The sequence below is a fragment of the Mycteria americana genome, chromosome 2 (genome assembly GCF_035582795.1).
Source record: "Mycteria americana isolate JAX WOST 10 ecotype Jacksonville Zoo and Gardens chromosome 2, USCA_MyAme_1.0, whole genome shotgun sequence".
Taxonomy (NCBI): Eukaryota; Metazoa; Chordata; class Aves; order Ciconiiformes; family Ciconiidae; genus Mycteria; species Mycteria americana.
This window is the reverse complement of record NC_134366.1, coordinates 60674210-60697024: the sequence shown is the minus strand read 5'-3', so window position 1 is coordinate 60697024 and position 22815 is coordinate 60674210. Positions and strand designations below refer to the sequence as shown.

At 35.2% G+C, this 22815-nt stretch overlaps 1 protein-coding gene across 7 annotated transcripts in view; it reads left to right on the top strand.

Annotated features, from left to right (window-relative positions):
* ATP9B (ATPase phospholipid transporting 9B (putative)) overlaps positions 1 to 22815 on the top strand; it is a 175219-nt gene that overhangs the window by 17422 nt on the left and 134982 nt on the right. For 6 of the 7 annotated variants that reach the window (XM_075493658.1, XM_075493657.1, XM_075493655.1 and 3 more), the window contains 3 exons: positions 8245 to 8395; positions 12735 to 12848; positions 17236 to 17344. In XM_075493658.1, coding sequence (XP_075349773.1) covers positions 8245 to 8395; positions 12735 to 12848; positions 17236 to 17344 — 374 coding nt within the window. The remainder of the gene's footprint in view (positions 1 to 8244; positions 8396 to 12734; positions 12849 to 17235; positions 17345 to 22815) is intronic. The other variant, XM_075493660.1, reaches the window with a different exon arrangement.

Genomic DNA, 22815 nt, shown 5'->3' with positions numbered 1-22815 from the left:
TTTACCTAAGCAAAGCTGTATTTGTGCACCTTTAGTTTTGAAATATTTTGGTATACAGCTTTACTATTTGCAGAAAAATACAATCTGTGTTGATTTCTTTTTTCTATAATGATTTAACAAAAACTCATGGATTATTAATTTTCTTATAGGGTATGTGTTTGGAAAGTAGCAGGAAGGAAGGTAGCAAAGTTTACAGAAGCAGCATTTGTATATGTGAATGATTTTTGGAAGTGATATTTCTGTTACAGAACTACCATTTTAGTCTTTAAAAAACATTTTAAAATATTTAAAGAGGTGGTTAATCTTTTGGACGTATCCTAAGATTGAGATACCTTTCAAACAATATACTGTAGGTGAGTTCAGCTCTTTTAAGTATTAGTGAGTATTAGTTACTGTGATTACATTCCTGTAAGTTTCATGAAAACAGGTAGACAAGTAAAGACTGCACCCTGTAGTTGCCCTGACAGAGAATCTACAGTGTTTGGATAGAGGCAGGCAATTGCAAGATGAGTTTGTTGAAACTAATTAACAATTGTAAGAGAATGTCACAAGAAAGTGTCCTTAATGCTGAGGATTGCAAAATTTCATGTTCTTGCTTGCTTTTTAAAACTGATAGGTACATCTCAGCTTTAAGTGGAGCTCAAGCCTAGAAACTTTCAAACTTATTAGAACTTATTAATTAAAATACTTGAGCCATATTTGTGATGGATTTTTGAGAATGAAAAGAGCAAGGAAATTGCATTATGGATTCATTATTTTGCTACATCTTATACATATTTTACTGCTAATGTAGGTGTGTAAAAAGAAAAGCCCTCACTAAGAAAGGTGCTCTGGAGGAGTATGACTTCTGCTTTGCTGATTTCCTCAGCTGAATTTGGATACAATAGAGTCCATTCAGTTTTGTATTTATACCTAGAGGCATTTTAATCACATCAGTGTTTTCTATAACAGAACATCATAGCAGATAATTTTCATTTTTCATGGAAAAAAATAAAATCTCTATCTAAAAAAAAATAGACAGCCACCAGATCCTAGCAGAAGCTTGAAATTTCAGTAGGATATCAGCAGGCAGAGGATACTCCCACAAGAAGGGTGCAGACATCTGCTTAGATGAGGTGGGGAAAATTAACTGGAAGGAGGGTGAATCCCATCTATCTACTGGTCCAGTCAGGCTGGATAAAAACCTCAGCTTGGGTGAGCACTTCTGAGTGAGTATGTAAATACCTGTTGTGGTGATAGGGAGGTTTTTCTGGGCTGAGAGCACCACTGAGACTTTGTTATTGATGAAAGTCAGGGATGTGAAGCTGGTATTAAGTTATTCTTTTTGATGGTTTCTCATTATGATAAAACTTTATGAACCTTTGTTGGGGCCCACAGAATGCTAGAGTTTTTGAAATGCCTATTTGCAGTTCATAAAGTTGCCTAGGATCATGCAGAAGATCATGCAGGAAACCTGGAGGCTACTGTATTGTCATACATACAGTTATTACTTACACTGTGTAGTAGAATGAGTTTCACTGTTTTTACGTGGTGTAAAGTATCAGTTTGGGATAGAATTGGGTGTTGATGCCTTCACACTTGAAATGGAGAGGAACATGTGAAAAAACAATTTTCATGTGTGTTGATGGTGGATTATACATATTATGCAAACAACTGAAACTTATTTCCAGAAGGCAAACTGCATTCTTTTATGCGTAATGTGAGATTAAATATAACGTAGCAGTTTGAAACCTGTTCAGTTGAACAGAATTTAGAATTTCACCCTGTTTTTATGAAAATTAGTATCTCACACCTGAGGCTGGGTGAGGTTGAAATCTCAGCTTCCACATCCAGAATTTCCTTTTGTGCTTTAAACTAAATTGTAAATTTTTCAAAGCTGTGACAGAAAGATGAACACAATAAAAGACTAGCCATTTGTCTGGAGACAAGCTTGGCCCCTGATTTCTTTTGGGTTCTCAGTGTAAGTCTTGTGTTTGTGTTCAAAATCACTTTACTTGTTGCAAACAAACAAAACCCCCCTTACCCACTAGGGTTTTTTTGTGTGTCTTGCATTGTTAGGATTAATCTCATTTTTGTGAGAGGAAGTTTTCCATCTCTTCCTTTGCAGCTTTAGAATTTTATATTCTATAGATTTTTGTTGCTATATCACAAACTGTTACTGTTTAGTTGAAAAATTTTTGCCCTTTTGGCAGGAGCACATATGGAAGGTTTGACAAAGTTCACTGTACATTAAAATTGATTTTGTAAAAATCCTGTATTCAGCTTTTAACTTCTGTTTAGACAATGGACTTGTTGATTGGAACTGAATGGCATGAACTTTATTTGCAAATCTGCAGCACTTTAAACAATTTTTACATCTGCAAGAAAAAAAATCATAATTAAATCAAATGTTGTCTTTGATTTTGAACAAACTGAAGACTTAATTCAACCAGTATAACTTTTAACTTCAGAAACTGCTTATTTCTTGCTTTCATAGCCCAGTTAAAAGAAAACTTTGTGATATAGCAGCTGTTTTGTGGCTGTAATCATTTCCCCTTTAACTTACAAATTCTCTTCAAGCTTGTGAAATTATAATGCACATAGATCAATACTCTGGAGTTCTTTGGGATGGATTGATTTCTTTCTCATGAGATTTACATTCCACTTGTTATCAAAAAACACTTTGTCCCTATGAAAATGGTGCCATTGAATGGCATTTCCATATGAAGTGAAGGGGATATCAAATGCTCGGATTAATTTGGGCTCTAAGATGGCCTGTACGCTTTCAATTAATCTGCAATGCATTTGTTATGCAGAAGCATGGGAAAATGCTGATCTTTTAAGAATGACATGACCACTGTGTTGCTTTTGGCCTGATTACTGAAGCTACCTGTTGAGTACAATAATTACAGTATGTTTTCTTTGCAGAACTACTTTCTGCTACTTAAAACCTAATAAGGAAAAGCTGACCCTTGCAGACAATATAGAGCTTTTATGTTATCTTTCCATTCTGATGAAAATGCTGTTTTGTGAAAGATACTGGCAGTTAAGCTTGTAGGATAAAAGTAATGAAAAGAGAAAATAAAAAAAGCCTTTATTATTAGAGCTGCAGAGTCAGTTGAGACTTTTACTTTAGCTTTTGACTTAGAGAGATACGCTCCATTTATGAAAAAGTGAAGGGTTCTTATTTAACAATTACTCCAGGGTTTTTTTTTTAATATGGCATCAGTTACTAATATGAAGACTGTGGTTATTGTTCCTTCAAATTAAAAAAAAGTACATTAGGAAGCAGGTTGGTAAAAAGCCATTTAATAGATATACCTTAAAGTTCTTTTATCAATTAGTTCATTTCTTCATGTATACAATCTGTTGTATTGATATAGGCAACATGGCTTATAGCTAGCTTAATTAAAAAAGCTTTCTGTGCATGTGTTGAATTTTCTAGGCAACGGCATTTGAAATAAATGCTTAAATCAATAAACAAGAATGTGATCTTTAATTGCTGAATCCATAGCATAAGTTGTGGTTTTACATTAAAGATTTCAGGAAAATCTAAAGTGTGTCTCGATCGTGCTACATCTTACATTATATTTTTAGGATATTTGAAGCTCGGAGAATGCTATACTGATTTATCTCCTGATGTTTGTTTCATACAAATTTAGTGGGTACAAGAAGCCCATGAAAGGGTCCCTACCCTTGCACATAAATAGTTTCCGTATTGGGGAATGTTAATTTGAGAACAGATTAAGTAAGTATGTGTTGGGTGTTGATAAACTGAGTTTCAAAAATATTGGGTAGACTTCATTGTTCTTAAAAATCTGAATTAATGTAAATTGATTAGGATTTCTGAGGCCAGCATGTCCACCTCTTATTCTTCATGTGATATAACAGTGATTACTGCTGAGACTGTAAATGGCAAAATCTAACTGATTTTTACTTTTAAGGTAGTAAAACTCATTTGAACCATTATGATACTGATTTGGGCATAACCTGTAATATTTCCATTATCTGAGATTTTCTTGTGTCTGAGAACTTGAGTGTTCTCGAGTGAACTCTGTGTCAGTCAAATGCCCTTTATCAAAGGTATCACAGTTGTTTCCCAGTCAGACATCATTCTTGTGCTGTACTTTTTGGCATTAGCTAAACTAATGGTCATTATGACATCTGTTTCAGCTTCTCTGTTGATCTGTAATGGAAAAAGTAGTTTCAAGAAGGGGAAAGTCCATGGCAAGGAAGGCAGTATAATTCAGTTGCTTTAGTCAGATGTTTAATTTTAGCAATAGAAAAGTCCTCAGTGTCTGAGGAAATTATTCTACAAAAGAGACTGTGCCTAGTCAAATGTTCAGTCTGTTTACAGTTTAAATTAAAAAACCGGTTTAAGCAATGCAAGATTTCAAAGGCTGTCAGGAAATTTCTGTCTATGGGCTTGTAGACAGAAGCTGTCATGCTTTTTCTCTTTCTCCGGAAAAAAATATTTTCCTTGGAAGTTTTTTGCTGCAGATCTGTCTCAACACTTCTTACTCTACAGCTAAGCTGTTTCTTCCGTTTGTATTGTCCTCTCCATGCCCTGCCCTGGAAACTAATACGTTTAAAGCTTTAATTCCACGAGCAGTTTTATCAAGTGTAAATCCAATCTGGCACTGAGTGGAATTGTTCCACCTTCTCCTGCAAGCACATAGCCTGCGTTGTTTCAACTATCTTTACTTGATCTTTGCACTGTAAAGATTGGGGTGGATCTAACTGAAAATAGTCCCCCTTTTTATTCTGTGTTAGTTTACAGCTGAATCAATTTGCGGGTCTGGTTTACCCATGCAGTTGTGTGAGTAGTTGTGTCAGCATAAGGGAAGGGGCAAGAATCCACACCTTTGTTATGGGAGGAGGGTGGTACTCGCCATTTCAGCAGCAGCAGGATAGGCTCATAGCCATTAAATTGACTGTGGAAGCATGACATAAAAAGGCTGCTGGTCATTTTGCTTTAAAGACAAATTTAAGTAATGATCAAGGTAACTTGATTTTTTTAACTTTTATGTTACTAAATAACAGTGCTGAATTTTGAATGTTGAACACTGTTACAATTTTTACTATAGAATAATTCTTCATTACTACTTAAAAGTGATGGGAAAAAGTTGCTGAATGGGCTTATATTTGTAACAAAAATAAAATGCATGTTTACATAGGATCAAACCAAATTGATGTCCATCCCATAGTGAAAGCTTCAGGGAGGAGATCTTAAGAATCCAGCATTTAAAATTGAAGTGTTTTAAATGTCAGCTTGTGCGTATTGGTGTAGTGGCATGTCCACAACAAAGTGAATATTGCTTTGAATGACTTTACTATTGCGTAACTTCTAGCTCTCTTTAAAAAGAGCCTGCAACTTTGAATTCCATTTGTTCTTTGGCAAAATTAGTTTGTAACAGGCCTGGGATAAGGGAGGCTACAGATGAGAATATTTTAAGTGGGACTGTGGTGATGTAAGCTAACTGTCAGCCTTCCTTCCCTGCATATTTGTGTGTATCATGATTCTGTAATTGTGGAAAAACGGAATAGGAAAGGACCTTAAGAGGTTGTCCAGTCAATTCCTTGCCTGCACATAGGATGAATTATACCTATCACTTATGTCTGATCTAACCAGATCTTAGAGACCTGTGGTGGTAGCAATTCCAGCCTCCTTAGGTGTTCTTTCCACCCTAGTTGTTAGAAGCATTTACTCAATGTCTGTCATGTCGCCCCCCCCCCCCCCCCCCCCAACTTATTTGCCACAGTTGAAGTCTGTCATTACTTAATCATGATGGACCTAGAGAATAATTGTCCCTTTTGTCTTTGCAGCTGTTTCTTACGTACTTGAAACCATATTAGGTCCACACTCAGCCTTCTCCGAACATCTCTGTTTCTTTTGGTGTATCTGGTAGATAAGCCTGCCCTGCTTTCTAGACCTGTAATTGTTTTATTGCTCTTGTGTGTGGTCTGTGTTTTCCCAGTAGGCTTGTTTGTTGAAATTTGGGATTCAAAATGGTATTGTAAGCCAACTGAGATCTTGCTAGCACTGGATTGAGTAAAAGGGAATACATTCATGACTTGCTAGGAGTATGCCTGTCCATGCTGACCAAATGTATGCCTTTTTTTGCACGTATGTATCATTCTCATGCAGTAACGGAGTCCTTCTCTTCTGCGCTGCCATCTACTAACTCTTCCAATTCTGTATTTGCATAGTTGATTATTTCTGTGTGAATGTACTATGTTGCGCTTTTGCCTATTTAACTGTGTTCTATCTCTTCCAGGTAGTTTTTCCAATCTGTCAAGACAGCTTTGAATTCTAATCTCCTCTTTGCATGTACTCCTGTCTCTTCTAGCTTTCTGTTGTCTGAAAAATGAAGTATTCAATAGTCAATTACCCAGTAAGTTCTAGATAAAGCTTTGCAGCACTTCACTGAAATTTTTGTTTTACAACAAGCTACTCTGCAATTATGATTTTTCCAACTGTGTTAGTTCCAAGAATATGTTCCTTTACTTTCCTTATGAGCAATATCTTGAGACCTAAGTTTTATTAGAGACATAGAATCATAGAATGATTTGGCTTGGAAGGGACCTTTAAAGATCGTCTAGTCCAACCTCCCTGGCCATGGGCAGGGACATCTTTCACTAGATCAGGGTGCTCGAAGCCCCAGGAGTCAAGACAAGACATCTACTCTCAAGCAGTAGCATCTAGTTCTTCTCAGAGGGAAATTAGTTCCATTTTAGAGGTTGCTCTTGATGTGTCAGTGTTGGTTATGGCTTTCTGTTTTCTTTCAGGTTTGTACAAATACATACAAATAGGTTGACTATACAGAATTCATCTGGGAAACAATGCTGAGGTGACTGAATTGTAATTTTCCCTTCTTGTTCTCAGCAAAATCCTTTCTGTTGGTTTGAATACAATTTATGAGAGCTTCCTAATGGTTAATTTTTTTCCCTGCATCACAAATATTGTCAGTATATTAAAAAACCTCACTAGAAAACATGTGTCACTTTCCTTCACCTTGAACTTCACCTGCTGATGTAGCTGAAATCCACCATGACCAGCTAGGTCTGTGCTTCAGCTGCGGTAGGTGCTCACAGAAGGCCTATCTGCTCAGTCTTCCTGATTCACCTCCCTAAAACAGACTCCCAATGTGATTAAGGCACCTCCCCCCAGTATTAAAAAATGCAGAGAAATTCTCCTTTAACTTACAGGATTGTAAAACAAGTTTATACGGTGTATGTCAAACCTGCTTTTCTTCCCACACTACCAGTTCTTTCCAAACCATCTGTACTCATCTGCGTTCATAATCCTTCCCTGTGGATAGTCCTAGCAAGTCTTAGGCTGATTATATTACATGAGTTGAGTCACATCCCTGTTTGTTTCTTGTTTTACTGTTGTTAGTAATTAGTCTGCTGAGCCTCAGTGGCATCATTCCGTTTGCCAGCCTTTTGTTCCTCCTACATTGTGATCTCATCCCACCATTCCTGTGTCCTTGTCCAAATTGCAGTTTTTTAAAGGTGGCTGTAAAAGCTCTTCCTGTCTATCTCATTGCTCATAGTTTAAACCCTCTTCAGTAGATCTGTAAGCTGGTTAGGCAAGGATGTTCTCCCTTTCTCCTGTGAACTGAAGTTCACTGTTGCAGACCGTCATGTGATCTGCATTTATGTCGGTTTGTTTTTTTTTGGTTGAAAACATTTGACAGTGTGGCATTAGGTATGCTTCCCTGTTATGTCTGCTATAGGCAGAGGAAACTAAGATTTGCAAATTAAATGGTAATTGTATACAAAGCTGTTGAAATTTTTCAAACTTTTTCTAACGGAAGCCTTATTTCCTCTTCAATCATTAGCATAATTTGAGTATCAGTACTACAAGATAAAGAGTTAGTTTAGCCAAAGGACTGTAAGGTGTGATGGATGAGTTAATTATTTAACAGTGGGAGAATTTAGTTCCTGCTAATGCAGACTTGTATTAACTAGAATTTTTTTGAACCCGTGTCAGGGCAAGGTGTAGTGAAACTTGTCGTTATTTTGTTAGCATTTCCTGTAAAGAATGTGCAAGTGTTTATATATGTATATGTCTGAATGAGTTGAGTACTTTGTAATTGCCCTAAATATTACAAGTTAACTTCATGCTTGTATATTTAGATGTGGCAAAAATTTTTAAGCCTATTTTTCTTAGGTATTTGCCTTTAGGGTTCCAGGTTTGGAAATAGTAATCACATACAGAAAACTTTTAGTTTTAAAGTAAACAATTGTTTTTCTTTTCAGTTGTTCTGATTGGCTCATAAGCATTTGCCGAAGAAAGAAAGAGCTGAAGGCTCGCACAGTGTGGCTTGGGTGTCCTGAAAAGTGTGAAGAAAAATACCCCAAAAATGCCATAAAAAATCAAAAATACAACATCTTTACCTTTATACCTGGGGTAAGGCTGCTGACCATTTTTTGGTGTTGGGCTGACTATATGTTCCGTAGTGTTTTTTGACAATTCTGCAAAAAGATAATTTTATTTGCCCAGATTCTTCTTTTTCTTTTTACATTTATCTTGATGTCTTCAATTAAAATTGACAGTTGAGAGCAAGGCTGCTTTTTTCTAAGTTGTTTTGCTTTCAAAGGGATATTTACTAAAGTGTAGTGTGTGTGATTGAGTGGTTGGAATTCAGTGAAGCTTTAGAAATTTGAGATGGTTTTCCTTGCACTTTTCTATTCATCCCTAGAATGTGTAATCCTCTTTTTAAAAACAGAAACACTTCTACACAGTCAGTTGTGAAAATACTACAAAGCACTGACTTCAATTGAGAAATAAATAGTTGAAAATCACAATGTACTCCCATAGATATTTTCTCATACTCCCTGCTATTGAAAGTGTAATAAATAATGTATTCTGAAACAGGCAACTCCTTAAAGGACAAAAACAACCCACCTCTTCAATTTATATGACAAGTAATGCCTAGTTTCATAAACTAGTACTTTTCAGAGTTGTATTTCTTATTGCAGCTTTAAAATTAGTGATGTCTTGTTGATTTTGAACTCAATTCTCCAGACAATACTTTTCTGTGGAGTGGAAGGTTTTTTTGTCTTTTTTTTTTTCTAAGAAGCCATATTGCATCTTAATTTCAGTTTTTTGCCTATAATGTTCATAGTGTATATGAAGACAAAAGAGACATTACAGTTTTTTCGAGTTCATGCTTTTAAAAATATTTGTTGTTATAATGAAATATAGCAACAGAGAAGACAATTTTTGAAGCTTCAGTAGTTAAAACCTAAAAATGTGTGCTGCTGTGATATAAATTCTACTAATACGCTTTTGATCATACTTTTATTAATATCGTCCAAGGGTCCTGTGTCCCGTTGCAAAAACTGTCTTCTAAATTTGAATACAGACATTCTCTGTCTTAAATTTTTTATTTAAGTGATCATGATGGTTTATAAGAGTATTGATTCTGTTCTTCTGGCCTCTTTGGTCCAATGACTGGCAGGTACTTTCTAATACATTTCTTTATTAAAAAAAAAAATTAATGGCTTTGTAATTAAGACTGATCTCCTGTCAAAGAAATAAAATGTCACTTATCACAGGCGGATAAAATATTCTTATCTCTATTGAACGAAGTAAATGTTTTCTTCTGAATTTTAAATTATTAAATACACTGAAATTAGTTAAGCCACATATGCTTTCCTAAAGGTCACAAAATTCATTAAGCATATAGTAAGCCATTGATATTGTGACTAGAAATCTGCAGTATAGATTACAAATCCTAAACTAGATTCATGTTTCCTATAGGGATCAGCCATAGCTTGCAATTACCTGTTGAGAGAGAGAATGTATGTTCATTTTTGATCTTTTGAAAGTCTTGGTTTTTACAGTTTAGGCAGAATCAGATTTTTATTTTGGTGATAGTACTTGGAAACTCAGTAGAAACTTCAAAAAAAAAGTGAGATCCTAAACGTAAAGCCCAATAGTTGGTGAAAATAAAATGTTTCTAAATTTTAATTTTAGTCATAAATTAACACTTTTCATTGATTAGAAATACTGTGTAGCTGTCTTTTTTATGCTGTTCCACTACAAGTAATTTGTAGGGAACATAGTTGTATTGGTTCCAAACCCATAAATGTGTCATATGGACTCCAAATATGGAGTCATAAATATTGACTCCAATGATTTATCCTGGTTGAAATTTTCATCATGTGAAGTTTTGTCTTCTGTTTAGAGTTGTATCTTCTTTAATGTTGCAGCTGGCAATGGGTAATATTCAATTTTTTCATATCAAAATACAAGCTTAAAATACTGTTTAGATTAACAGAACTTTTAGTTACTGGCTGAAAGAGCTGTAACACTTCCAAACTATCATCTAATTTCCTAACATTTATATAAAATACTTACTGCTTCTACCTTTACATCGGTTTATTCAATTTGTTTAGTATTTCATGTACATCTTGGTAGAGCTGCTTAGGAATTTTGTATAAATTTCTATAAGGAATATCTTCTGTGATGGGCAGGTTTTTAAGATATCTCTCCTGAACTTCAAAGCAGTAGTGTGTTTTTTTTTTTTTTTATCAGTTTAGGTAACTGGAGACTCTTCGATTTGCTTAACTGGACTGAAGTGTTCAGCTTTGTATTGAATGAACTGTCAGTGGCCTGCCAGGATTCAAAAGATTTGTAGGAAGGTGCTTTTTAACTCCCACCTTCCCCTGCAAGATGGGTGCTTGCAGATCTGCACCTCCCCAAGTACTCTGTGGACTTTTCTTTGACCTGGTGTATCAAGTCTTTGTAAACAGTTAAACATACTGCTAGCTTTGAAATGAACTTCCCTGAATGTTTTTTCCGAGGGTGTAGGTTTTTACATAATTGAGTAATAACGTTCGACTGATAAGAGCAATAAATATCTGTCCAATAACTTTGATTTTCATGCGGAAGTCATTGTAATATTAACTGAATTGTAAGATTAAAAGATGGAGACACTCTTTAATGTGGCATTTTGATCTATTTTGAATCTTTTAGCTTTGAAACAACTGATTATTCATTTTCTCAAGTCTCAATGTTCCAAGTTCCGTAGCCACTTCTGATCCTCCTGCTGGAGGTGCCATGTTATCCTGGCCTACTAAAGAAATACGTGAAGTCTTTGAAGATTCAAAATTGTATAAGATGAATAATGTTCTTAGCATTGTAATTATTACTAATGCGATGTTGAGAACATGTGCTTGCTGAAGTGGTGCTTTTAATTACCAAAGGAATCTCTGCATCTGTCATTCCTTTGGAATATGGGACAACGTATTCTGTGATAAGGTTACTATGTCTTCACTTAAAACTTGGACAATTATCTTGGAGTTTAGACCAAACCTTTGATTTTATTAATAAACACATCTTATGTACCAAAATTTATTGCAAAATAATCTTTTGAGAAATGTAATGCGGAGCGTTTCTTCTAAATTACCTCAAAAGCCCATGTTATTCTGTTACAATTTTTTTGTAGTTTAAACTTGGTTGCTTTTGGAAAAAACTTGTCTTGCTATGGAAACAGAAGAATATTGCCTTATTCTGAGATTTCCACAATAGCCATTTGGAAAGAGAGCAGTGTCCCAGAGTACCCTTACTCACTGGATCTTTTCTGTAGTGTTCGTTTTATCTTCCTAAACAACGTTCATTCTTGAACATTGAGTAGTTTCACTGTTTTTAAGAACAGTGGGAAGTGGTAATTTTGAAGAATTGCGTGTGACTTGATGGTAGCCTTTGTCCCTTTGAGAACCAAAGGACTTCAGAAAGAAGGCAGATGAGTTGTAAAGCTTCCACACCTGCAAGAACAAAAACTTCAGTGGCTGCGTTGAGGAGAGTGTGCACTGAGGGAATGCTGTGAACAAAAGTAACGAGGAGTTCATAGATACTGTTTTCTGTATGTGCTGCAGACAGGGCTGAAGTTTTAGGGTATTCTCACAGTGATGCAGGGCAGCATGGTATAGCCCACTCAGTTTTGTTACTCGGTAGAAGTTCAAATTACAAAGACTAGGGTAATGTTTTTGTGAATGGTTTCTGTTCATTTGATGACAATGATTTTTGTGTTGTTGTTCTTATTATTTAAGACCAGAATATGAAAATTTTTGAGACAAAAAGACATTGTGAGATAGATAAAACAGAATTTAAATACTGGTAGTAAAGGAAAAATTAAGATTTACTTTTAATGCTGTATTTTTAGGACTAAAAGTTTTAGTTTAGGTAAAAATGAAAACTTAATGTAAGTAATGAAAGTTCAGATACTCACAAACTTATTTTGCCTTTTTTTATTGATACTATAAAAAAGAGAAAATTTTCAAAAACTGTTTTAGCTGATAAACATAAAGGTAACTATTGTGGATATAAAAATATTGCAAGATGCTTCTACAAACATCTGAATTTTGTTTACTGTTACAATTTCAGAGTAAATCTTTGCACAGTGATCTTGATATGTATTTAATATTTGTAAAGATTGAGTTCACATATTCCAGTTTTCAAAATGTTAAAAATTTAGCAAATTGCTTTTTCAGAGTGAAGAGAGGCATTAGTATCAAAGGATTTTTCTCAAGAAAAACAGCAGTATAATATTAAAATAACTTATAGTGCATGTAGTAGTTTTTGATGGTATGTAGTGTATTGTGCTATACAGTACTAAAATAGTACCATATATAATATTATGCCATATGGTTTTATATCTAGTATCATGAAAAAGTGAATTTTATATACATTATGGGTACAAATTTTAAGGCATTTATCTATTTTGTGTTTTTCATTTTAGGTTTTATATGAACAGTTCAAGTTTTTCTTGAATCTGTATTTTCTCGTCGTGTCCTGCTCACAGTTTGTACCAGCATTGAAAATAGGCTACCTGTACACGTACTGGGCTCCTCTGGTAAACAGAAAAATACTATTAACTAGAAGTTTTGTTCTTTTAACTTCAGATGAAAAGTTCGTTTATGTGTACATTTCATAAATCTGCATCTGGTAAACTACAGTGATTAAAGTATGTAACAGAAGTAAAAAATGCTTATTTGAGATTACAGTATTTTACAGCAGATACTCCAGAAGCTGTTGTTTGATAGTCCTCCCTTCTACCTGTCTACCACACTCCTGCCCCACAGGAGTGTTTTGCTAACCAGCTAGTCTGACTGAGTAGTGCTCCTTTCTGGCTGCTAGTTACTTGAGAAGTTTAAAAAAAAAAAAAATTTAAAAACATCTCCAGCTAGTAGAGAACCTTATTTGGTAACATAGGTAATTTGTGTGTTAAATTTCTTTCATTTCATTTTATTGTTATTTGCTCACTATTTTATGTTTTCAGGTTAGGTCAGAATTGAAAGCATTAATTTTTTGTATTCCTTCTGTATCGGTTTTGATCATGTCCTTTTTTCAGAAAAATTGAGATAAAATATTTTAAGCCATGGATAAAGCAGGAGGAAAACGCATCTTGAAAATAAGTTATTCATTAAACATGCTTTTCCTAATTGATTGCCCTGCCAGTTGCACTGGCTTCCTTTCAATATATCTTTTTATTATTGAGCCATCTGCAGTATTTTCTTGGGAAACTGTTCAAACCAGTTACTTCTGACTCAGGTTTCCTAAGGTTTGAAAATTGTATTCTCTTCAGAGGAAGCCCTTTTGGTAGTCTGCCAGCTATATTCCCATGATTTGGAATTATTTTCTTGTTTGTAACCAGATCATTACCTTCTCTTTCATCTTCTTCCCAGCCCCTCCACCTCAGGTTTAAAAGCAAGGCAGGAAGAACAAATGCTTTATTTTCTAAATTTATTAAAAAATGGTATTTTTCAATAGCATTTATTCTCAGTGGTATTCGAGAGGAACAGTGACATGCTGACTGCTTGAGTAAAGGTCATTCTTAAGTCAACAGAGTAAATATTCTGGATTGATTTCATTGTTTTAATTGTTGCAATATGTGTCCTTTTAAGTATTGATAAATGGAGAGACTGTCCTGGAGGTTCTTCACGCCTCTATTTCCAGACAACTTTTGGCTTCTGCTGCAAAAAAACCACTTCCAAGACAGAAAGCTTGTTCAACAGTGGGATTTGAAATGGATATTTACAAAGGTCTTTGTCACTGACTCAGTAAGAAAAGACAGAAGTCAGCCTTGTATGGAAGTTGGTCTCTTCACAGTAAAGTGCTGTGTACAGCTCTATATGTTAGTGGGGTAGTAAGGAAAAAAATCACTTAGCATCTCAGTCTATCTCATCCCTGCCCAGAGAAGGGAGCAAATAGTGTATTCTGCAAACATAGGTAATCTATTCTGTATAGATGTATTTGTCTTATTCAAGGTTATTTTGAATGATGTTTCCCAGTTTTCACATACAGCTTGAAAATACAACAATATGTCAGTTAGTGCTAGTGGTACCCTTTTTTTGCTAAACTCACTAGTTTCTATTTGAATAGCTTTTCTACTAATCTCTTTTACCTCCAGGTAAAAGAGATTAATTGGATGTTGATTAAGGCTCGGTATGTATGATGAAAATATAAAACATTTAAGTCAGACCCATTGGGCTTTCTTCATTGCTTAAGAGATAAGTTTGACTTTTCTTTGAAGAGCATGTAACTGCTTATAAATTTTCAGTAATAATCAGAGGAGTAGCTATGACTTGGCCTGTATTTTCTCTCAAGATTTTAAAGGAAAAGAAAAATTGTTGGGCCTGATACTTAAAACCAACTGAGTAGAAGTTGACTATGTGCTAAAAGGCTTTTGGTTTTTTTGGTGGTGTGTGTGGATTTTTGTTTTTTTGTTTGTTTGTTTGTTTTTTTTTTTTTTTTACTTCAGTGGTTTTTACAACAAACAGACGTAAGACACTTAGATCCAACACTGGAGTTCTTCAAACAAGACTGTATTTTACTGGTTTGTTGTCATTCACGCACTAGGGAACGGACTTCTCATTTTGAGTCCAACATACAAAGGATGCAAAGCATACAAGTTTGTTTGTAAGCAGTACGCTAAAGATATTTAACTGCTTACAGTTAAAAAAAGATGACGGGGTGTTTTTGTAAGATTGGCTTCACAATTTCAGCTCCCCTTTGGAAGAGTATCAAATTCCTTTGAGCAAATGAGGAAAAAGGGAAATGTCTTAAATTGTTCCTCATAGTCATGGTCAGCTGTACTGAGCTGCCCTGCAAGGTGTGGTGACCCCTAGGGGAAATTATTGCAATTAACACCTTGCATTCTGTGCTTTGCTTACTGTCTAGTTAATGAGATATGTGCAAATGGCAAATATATTTTAAGGTGCTTCAGGAGTGCCTTTTTTAATGCTGCCAAAATATCTGTACTGCCAAAGCTCATGAAAATGCTGCTGCCAGAAAAGGGGAAAACTCTACTGCTGATTCAGTTATGCCCTAGGAGTGAAAAGGAATGCATTTTGCAAAGGCACTTTTTTGTTCTATATAGTTCTAATATAATTGTTGTCGCTAATGTAAACCTGAACAAACAAAAAGTGTTTAACTATAAGGTCACAACAGAGTAAGCCTTGGAATTTTGGGCTGGAACTGCAAAACAGCCCCTGCTGTTGAAAAGGAGAATTTTAGTCAAGACTCCTGTTGCCGTGGAAAGCTGAAATCAGCACTCAATAGTTGGGATGACTATTAAGCAGGTATTCTTTATTGCAGTGCTGGGCAGCACTGGGGATCGCTCTGCCACAAGTGCTCTGCCAGGTTAGCACAACACATCAGTTCATACACAGAAAAATCATACCTAGTCATCAGATTTCCTGAAAAGGGCAGTTTTATGGTGATGAGTTCCCAGAATTCATTTACATAGTCCAAGCATGCGCAGCAAAATTAGGGTTATGGTCTTTTCACCCTCCCGGTGGTCTTCCATAGTCTTCCTCACATTGTCCATGAGTTGAACTTTGGGCTTCCTTTGTCCATATATAGTCATTGAATTAGCTCACCAGTCCTTCGGCCTCGGAATGTCATAAGGGGGTCGATCTAAACTAGTCCTTTGGTGCTTATCTTTGGCACAAACGTCCTGAGTTCCTGTTATCAGTGATGTAATTAGGAAGCCTAACGAGCTTGCTCAAGGCCTGTTTAGTCCTATCAGGTAAGAAGTTACAGGAAATGTCCTATCATCAACTCTGCTCAGCAGGTAACTAAAACTATCATTGCAGGGGAAGAAAACAAAAGAGAACAAGGATGCAAGTGAAACTAAAAAAATGCAAGTCTATGTATCACAGTAAGGTCTTAGTCAGGGATTGTCAGGGATTTAACCCTTTCACTCCTTTAGGAAAACTACACTTTCACTCCTTATTGCCGGGAGGTTAGGGGAAGGTTGGCAAACTGTTGGACTTCTGCAAGAGAAGAAGTCTAATGGTATAAATTTTCTTCTATAGAAGGAAAATATTGGTGGATGTCTGAAGCTAGATAGATAATCTAGAACCTTATCTGTTGGAGGATTTGCAAATATATGAATTTTTTTAGCCATCTTACTTATAGGAATGATAAGATTCCTTTACTGTTGAAAATTTTATTTCCCTTTCACTGATGGAGAGAAACTGAGCACTTGCATTTAAGAAGCCAGAAGACCATATCTGAGGAGGTTTAGAAAGGAGAGAGGAAACTCTTACGTGCTTATCCCTGAACTGTTCTGTATTCTTTTTAGCTTACTGTCTTTTGTGGCCAGAGACCATCTCAGTTGCATGTAGCACACTCTGCGCTTCCAGCAGAAACTGCAGTGGCACTCTCCTGTGAAAGTAGCAGCCAAAGCTTTTAGATACTTAGTGTTTCAGAACAAACCACATTTTTCTTTGTCAATATTTGTGATGTATTGGCAAATAACTATATTTAAGATGGCAAAACTAATTAAACTAGCCATCCATTTACCGTTTCATTTCTGTCTGTTAGGAAAAAGGCAGTGAACTCAAAGTTAGAATTGGAGACTTTTTGAATTTTTGGGTTTTGGTAAAGCCCTAAAATCTGTGGAAGATAGGGAAATATGTTTATTGAACTATAAAGGCTGTCTTTAGCTTATCCAAAGCATTATAATTTTTTAAATTTTGAATTATATCTACATTACATGTTTTTGGAGTTGTAGTTATTCTAATAATGTATAGTGAACAAGTATGGTCTTCCTTTTATTTGGACTAAACCAAGATCTTATTTTAACAGATTGAGGAAAACACTAAAATCCAAATGAGGGGAAAAAAAAAGTAAATATTCTAAACACCTGTTCTTACTCTGTGTAGTGTTCCTGTTTGTGTATTTCTGTTCTAGCACTTTGAGAATTCTGAACTGCATAATTATATCTTTAACAGGGATTTGTTTTGACGGTCACAGTGGTACGGGAAGCTGTTGATGAATTTCGACGTTACAAGAGAGACAAGGAAATGAACTCCCAGTTATATAGCAAGCTGACAGTACGAGGTTAGCAAACCCGTTTGTATAAATCCTTAAAATATCTCATCTTTTTCTTATCTATATATTTACAGACTTTCAGTTCAAAGAAATAACTAATAGTCTCAGGCTGCACTATTCGAATGAAACTGATACTGAACTAAAAGTGCTTGATTTCCCTCAGATAAATACGACAGTTAAACTTGATCTGTTTAAGAAGTGTTGTAAATCTTTTGTTGTTTGTAAAGGAAAGGTGTGTGTATATAATTGTATATATATTTGAAGCATTCTGCTGTTTAGTACTATTACTTCGAAGTGCAGTTCTCCTCTGAAATTGACACCCAACAGTAACTGAGCAACACTGTCAGCTATGTATCAAGTGCATATAGGAAATAAGGTATTAGTAACTAAGAAATATGATCTAATTAAAATTCACTGGAGCCTTTCAAACTTGGTGGATATATTTCTGCTTAAGGAAAGGAAGATGTATTGAGAGTCAGCTTCAGTATCAAAAATACTGATTTCAATTTTTGCATATCATTTGAAATCTATATGATAATGCAGTAGGAACAGCCATTTTTCTTTCCAGAAATTAATAAAAGGAGAAATCACAGTTATGACTTTCTTTGGACTCCAAACCTTTGACAGTTGTTTTCATGAAGACTTTCAAGGAAGTGAAGCACTTCAGCTGTGAAGTGACAATTAAATTTGGTAGGATATTCTGAATTTTAAACATGGGTGTAAGAGAAAAAACTATGCACTCCTCTCCATTTTTATGTTGCTTAGCACATTTTACTGTTTAGATTCAGAGCAGAGTGCCACATAGAAAGGTGCCAAAAAATAATGAATAACCTATTATCAAGTCGAACTGTAATGAATAACCTTACAAAACAACATAACCCTTGAAAGTTATTTTGCTACAATATCCTGGGAAGTCCCTGTTAAGGATTTTCCTTGGCATAAAAGTTCTAGGAAGAGGGAAGTTAAGGAATGTGATGTTGTGTCTCAAGCAGTTGGAGTATATGGCATATGTTGTGCCAAGTGTAAATTCTGTTCACTAATTCCCAACATACATTTCACTGCATTTTTTAGTATATCTTGGTGAATATCTTCTGAGAGTCAGTGGGAAGAGTAACCTCACCAGATCTGGGAGTCTTAATTAGAAACTAAACTCTTGGAGTAGGTCTGGATAATAATCTCTCCAGGAAAAAATGGATGAAAAGCTTGTAATGTAACACAAGTATGTTCTGTCTGAAATCTTACCCAATTTTTTTAAAGTAATTGGGAGGTAAGTAAACAGGCAACAGTCTCATTAGTGATGATGTAACCTAGCAGCTGAGAGGGAATTTATACTGCTTCCTTGTAGCATGGAGACTTGTGTTTGTTTTCTGGAGTTTGTGTACAGAAGGGAGCAACTGTAGGGAATATTTGCCTGTTGTTTTTCCCTTCCTTGTCACCACTGTGGAAACTTGCAAATGGGATAGCTAACGTTTGTTTAACACAAATGGTTGCATTGCTGGCCTCCAGATCTTTACAGTCTTTAATACAATCTGTAAAGAAATGGGCTCTTAATGACTTTTCTTTCAAAGTTGTGATTTAACCTGCTAGTTGGTTTATTAATTTTTTACATCTGTTATGGTAGGCCAGTGAATGCTTACCTTTGAAATAGATTGTACAATCCTACCCTATTCAGCAATAATGTTAGTAATCTGAAATTCTTAGTTCTGGAAGCACGTGTATAGTTTATAGTTACAAGTGTGATGTAAATGTCAAGACTGACATTTGCTATTTTAAGAGCTAAGTTTGGTGCTTTTTGTGCTTCTTTTTCCACTTGTTTAAAGTTAATATTGGAGTTTCTGGTAAATTGCTAGGCATTTAAGCAGCATTTAAGTAGAAGTTTTGGAATCCTGACTTCCTCTTTCCCAGCTCATGATATATTTCATGAGGTTATGTGCATTTGAGAAACTTTCCATTTTGTAGCTTCTCCTAGAAATATGGAAGCTGTCAAATTAAAATAGGATTTGGTCACCTTGACACAGCTGTTTTCTAGATATGGAATAGAGATTTAAAGATAGTATACAATAGTATACAGGTAAAGTCCAACAGTTATATCGGGAACTGACATGTAGAGAGCAGTGACTTATTCAAAATAAGTTTTAAAAATGCCCTTTTTAAAAAAAGGATTTCAGCTTTTACCCACAAATGTGTATGTCTGTTTTGACTTTCAGGTTTTGGTGTCAGTGCCATCATGAATTCATACTTGATTTTTGTTCTGTTTTGTGGTTTTTTTCCTTTTTTTTTTTTTGAAGACCATGATATTCTACAGAAGTAAAGATTCAATGCTTACAGTTAACTCTGAATCCCATGTTGACAATGGTGTGATCAATGAACTAACAGTGTTTTGAGTTGTGGCCAGTTTTAAGAATGAAAACATTATTGCAGTCCCCACTCAAAATTAAGCTGTACTAAAAATTGCCACGAACACTTATATAAAATAATTAATAGATGATAAATTGCACATTTTTCATAATACAGGGTTCTTTCATAATAAGGCATTCTGAAACTGAAGGGTATCATTTTGAGGGAAAAAGTGGGACTTCCTGCTATGATAAAATTAGACCAAGATTTTTACAGGTTTTGAGAAGGATTTAGGTATTTATCTGTGCAAATTAATAGTCAAGTACTACACTTCTACAAACTATTTTTATAAATAACTTTCAATATAATCTACCGAGTTTTTAATATTGGCAGTACTCTTCAAGTGGAAAAATTCAGTTAGGCTTGCTATACTAACCTACAGGCTAATGGTTTGGAGAAAGGAGGCTTTGTTACTTGTGAATGAACAAACTTGATACTGATTTAATTAAGAGCCTGAAAATTGATGCCACTCAAGAGTCACTTTTCAGAGTGGAACTGCACTTTATACTGCTCTAGCATCTTTTTTTTTTTTTTCCCCGTAGTGATTTTATGACTTGTGTAGGTTTTACAGCCTTTTCTTTGAAATAGGTTTTTTTCCATCTCGAAGATGGAGAAACTGACATAGAGAGGTTAAGCAGGTTGCCTTTGCTCAAATTGGACAGTAGGAAAATTTAAAGTTAGCAGGGTTCAGTGTTACCCTGGTCTAATTGTACCATTTATGGAAGATAAAAATGAGAATTTAATCACTTTAGTGTTTTTGCAAAATTGTTTGTTTACAATAGGGAAACAAATGTATTTGTAGCAAGAGAAGCTACTTGGATTTGAATTGTGATTAATTACTTGTATAAAGATAGTGTGGGTAGACTGATTTGTAAGTTAAAATCTTTCTATACAGTCTTGCAAAAGATTAAAATCGGGAAGTCTTTGACTACCTAGCAGTGTTGACTTTCTGTGGAGTCATTCTTAGCCTCAGGAACTCCTAAACAGGTAAAACGTGAATGTTGTCTTATGACCTCTATGTTGCTAGTGTAAGAAGTACCAGCTTTTTCAAGATGGTGGATTCCCATTAGTGACTCTTGAAGACTTAGAATTTCATTTTAGTAATTCAAGACCTTGAGCAAGTATTTGTTGTAATCGGTAAGTCTTAGCTTTTTTAATAATAATGAGCTGTTCTGAGCAGGAGATCAAGGGAGAATGGGACATCTGTTTTAAGTGTTACTTAATTGTACTTAAGCAGCAATGGCCAGCTTAATGTCCATAGACTAATTCTGATCCATAAGATACCCATTGTTATGCAGTTTTCTGTTTGTCATGTAACATGACAAAGCTCAGTCTTCAGTCATCCCTTGGTGAATTCGCTATGTGTAACTTTGCACTTGTCAGGAAGGTGAACCTGCTACATGTGAGGTTTGAATGGTTTCTACCTTTTCAACCCTTTGTGGCAAGTGATGAAACATGCAAATCAGTAAATGTATTGAATTTTTTTGTGAGCAAGTCAATTAAGTGTACCTGTCTCCATGTCTTTCATGTGAATCTTTTCCCTTGTATACTTTCCTAGATTATGCTATAGAATCTCTTTAAGTTGTTCAGTGTATGATGCATTCTGCTGTCTTAATCTTTTTATTGAGACATTTGTGGCAAAATCTACTTTCCTTTTTTGCATATCAAAATCTGCAAATCCTTAATAGACAGTTTTCAGGCAGTATGCAGGTTAAAGTTGGAGGGAGGAAGAGTATCTGCCTGTGGAATTGAAATTATCTTGCTATTGAAGATCCTGTCAATTTAATGGCCTTTTTCTGCTTCAGAGCAGCTCACCTGCATATCCTTTTGTTGAGCAGAAACTGCATTGGAAAAAAATTTAGACCTGTGCATGCAGGTTTGGGAGAACTTCTGTTTTTCTTTCCTGAAGGGCCGTTATACTTTTTGTACAGTTTCTTGTCTCATGCACTTAGGTATGACCAGTTAAGTGCCTATGAAAAAACGCTGCTATTCTGCAGAAGAATCACCTCAAGTTCATAAACAGGCTATTATGTCTTTCATTAAGCTGTCAAAAGCCAGTTGGGTAATAAAATTGTAAAACAATTTTAACTCTTTTTCCCTTCCCATTCTTGAAGTTGGCAGTCCTGCCCTGAACCTCTCCTAGTTAGGCTTGCCCATGCAGTGTTATTGAAGTTTTGAAGAAAAAAAGACCAAGAAGAAAATAACTAACTATAATAGTCACAACTGCAAGTTGCAGAAGAGGCATGCATCTGTCACTTCATCTCAGGATGTTTAACATGATTTTTGGAAGTATTGCAGAACTTTCTCTCACTTTGCAATCTGCAAAGCAAAAGAAAAAATGAATGTCAGGAGACAGGAGATTAATGAAATAATTCCATCCAGGCTTCAAATGTGAAAGACTTATGTCTTTGCTGTATCCTTAAAAAGGGTGTTTAAGAACGTAGTGAAGTTGAAAACATATGCCAAAATGTGTGAAATTGAGAAAATATCAATAACTGCTATACATAAGAAGAGAACAAAGTGTGAAAGCTAGTATGTTTCCTTTAAAATTGGAGAATTGAGAAATCTGTTTTAGAAAGCTACAGTGATTTTTTTTTTTTACTTTTGAACTTTTGTTTACACAGTGGGAGCTGCTCTGTTCCTAAAATGCCACCTTACTGAGTTTATCTCTCAATTGACCTTTTTTTAAATTGCAAAATGGCCTCTGTCAAGAGACAGTTTTCAATCATTTATACCTATGTTATCTGCAACTTTAAAATAAGATCCTTGTCAGAGTGTCTTGATTATTCTAATATTATTCTTTTGCAGTTATTTGAAATCTATATTGAAACCTCTTATAACATTAGAATTTTAGCTCTTCAAGAACAGGTGGTCCTTCTGTTTTTTAAAAAGCCCCTGCATTAAAAAAAAACCACATTTATTTCTGAATCTAGAGGTACAACATTAGGTCTTTATTGCTTGCAGTATTTCAAACCTCCTGATGACTTCATTCCTGGTATTTAGACCACTTTGAACAGATAAGTTTTTAAAGAATTGTATCAATTTAATCTAGCTGATTAGGGAAGCAGTAAGCAGAAACAGAA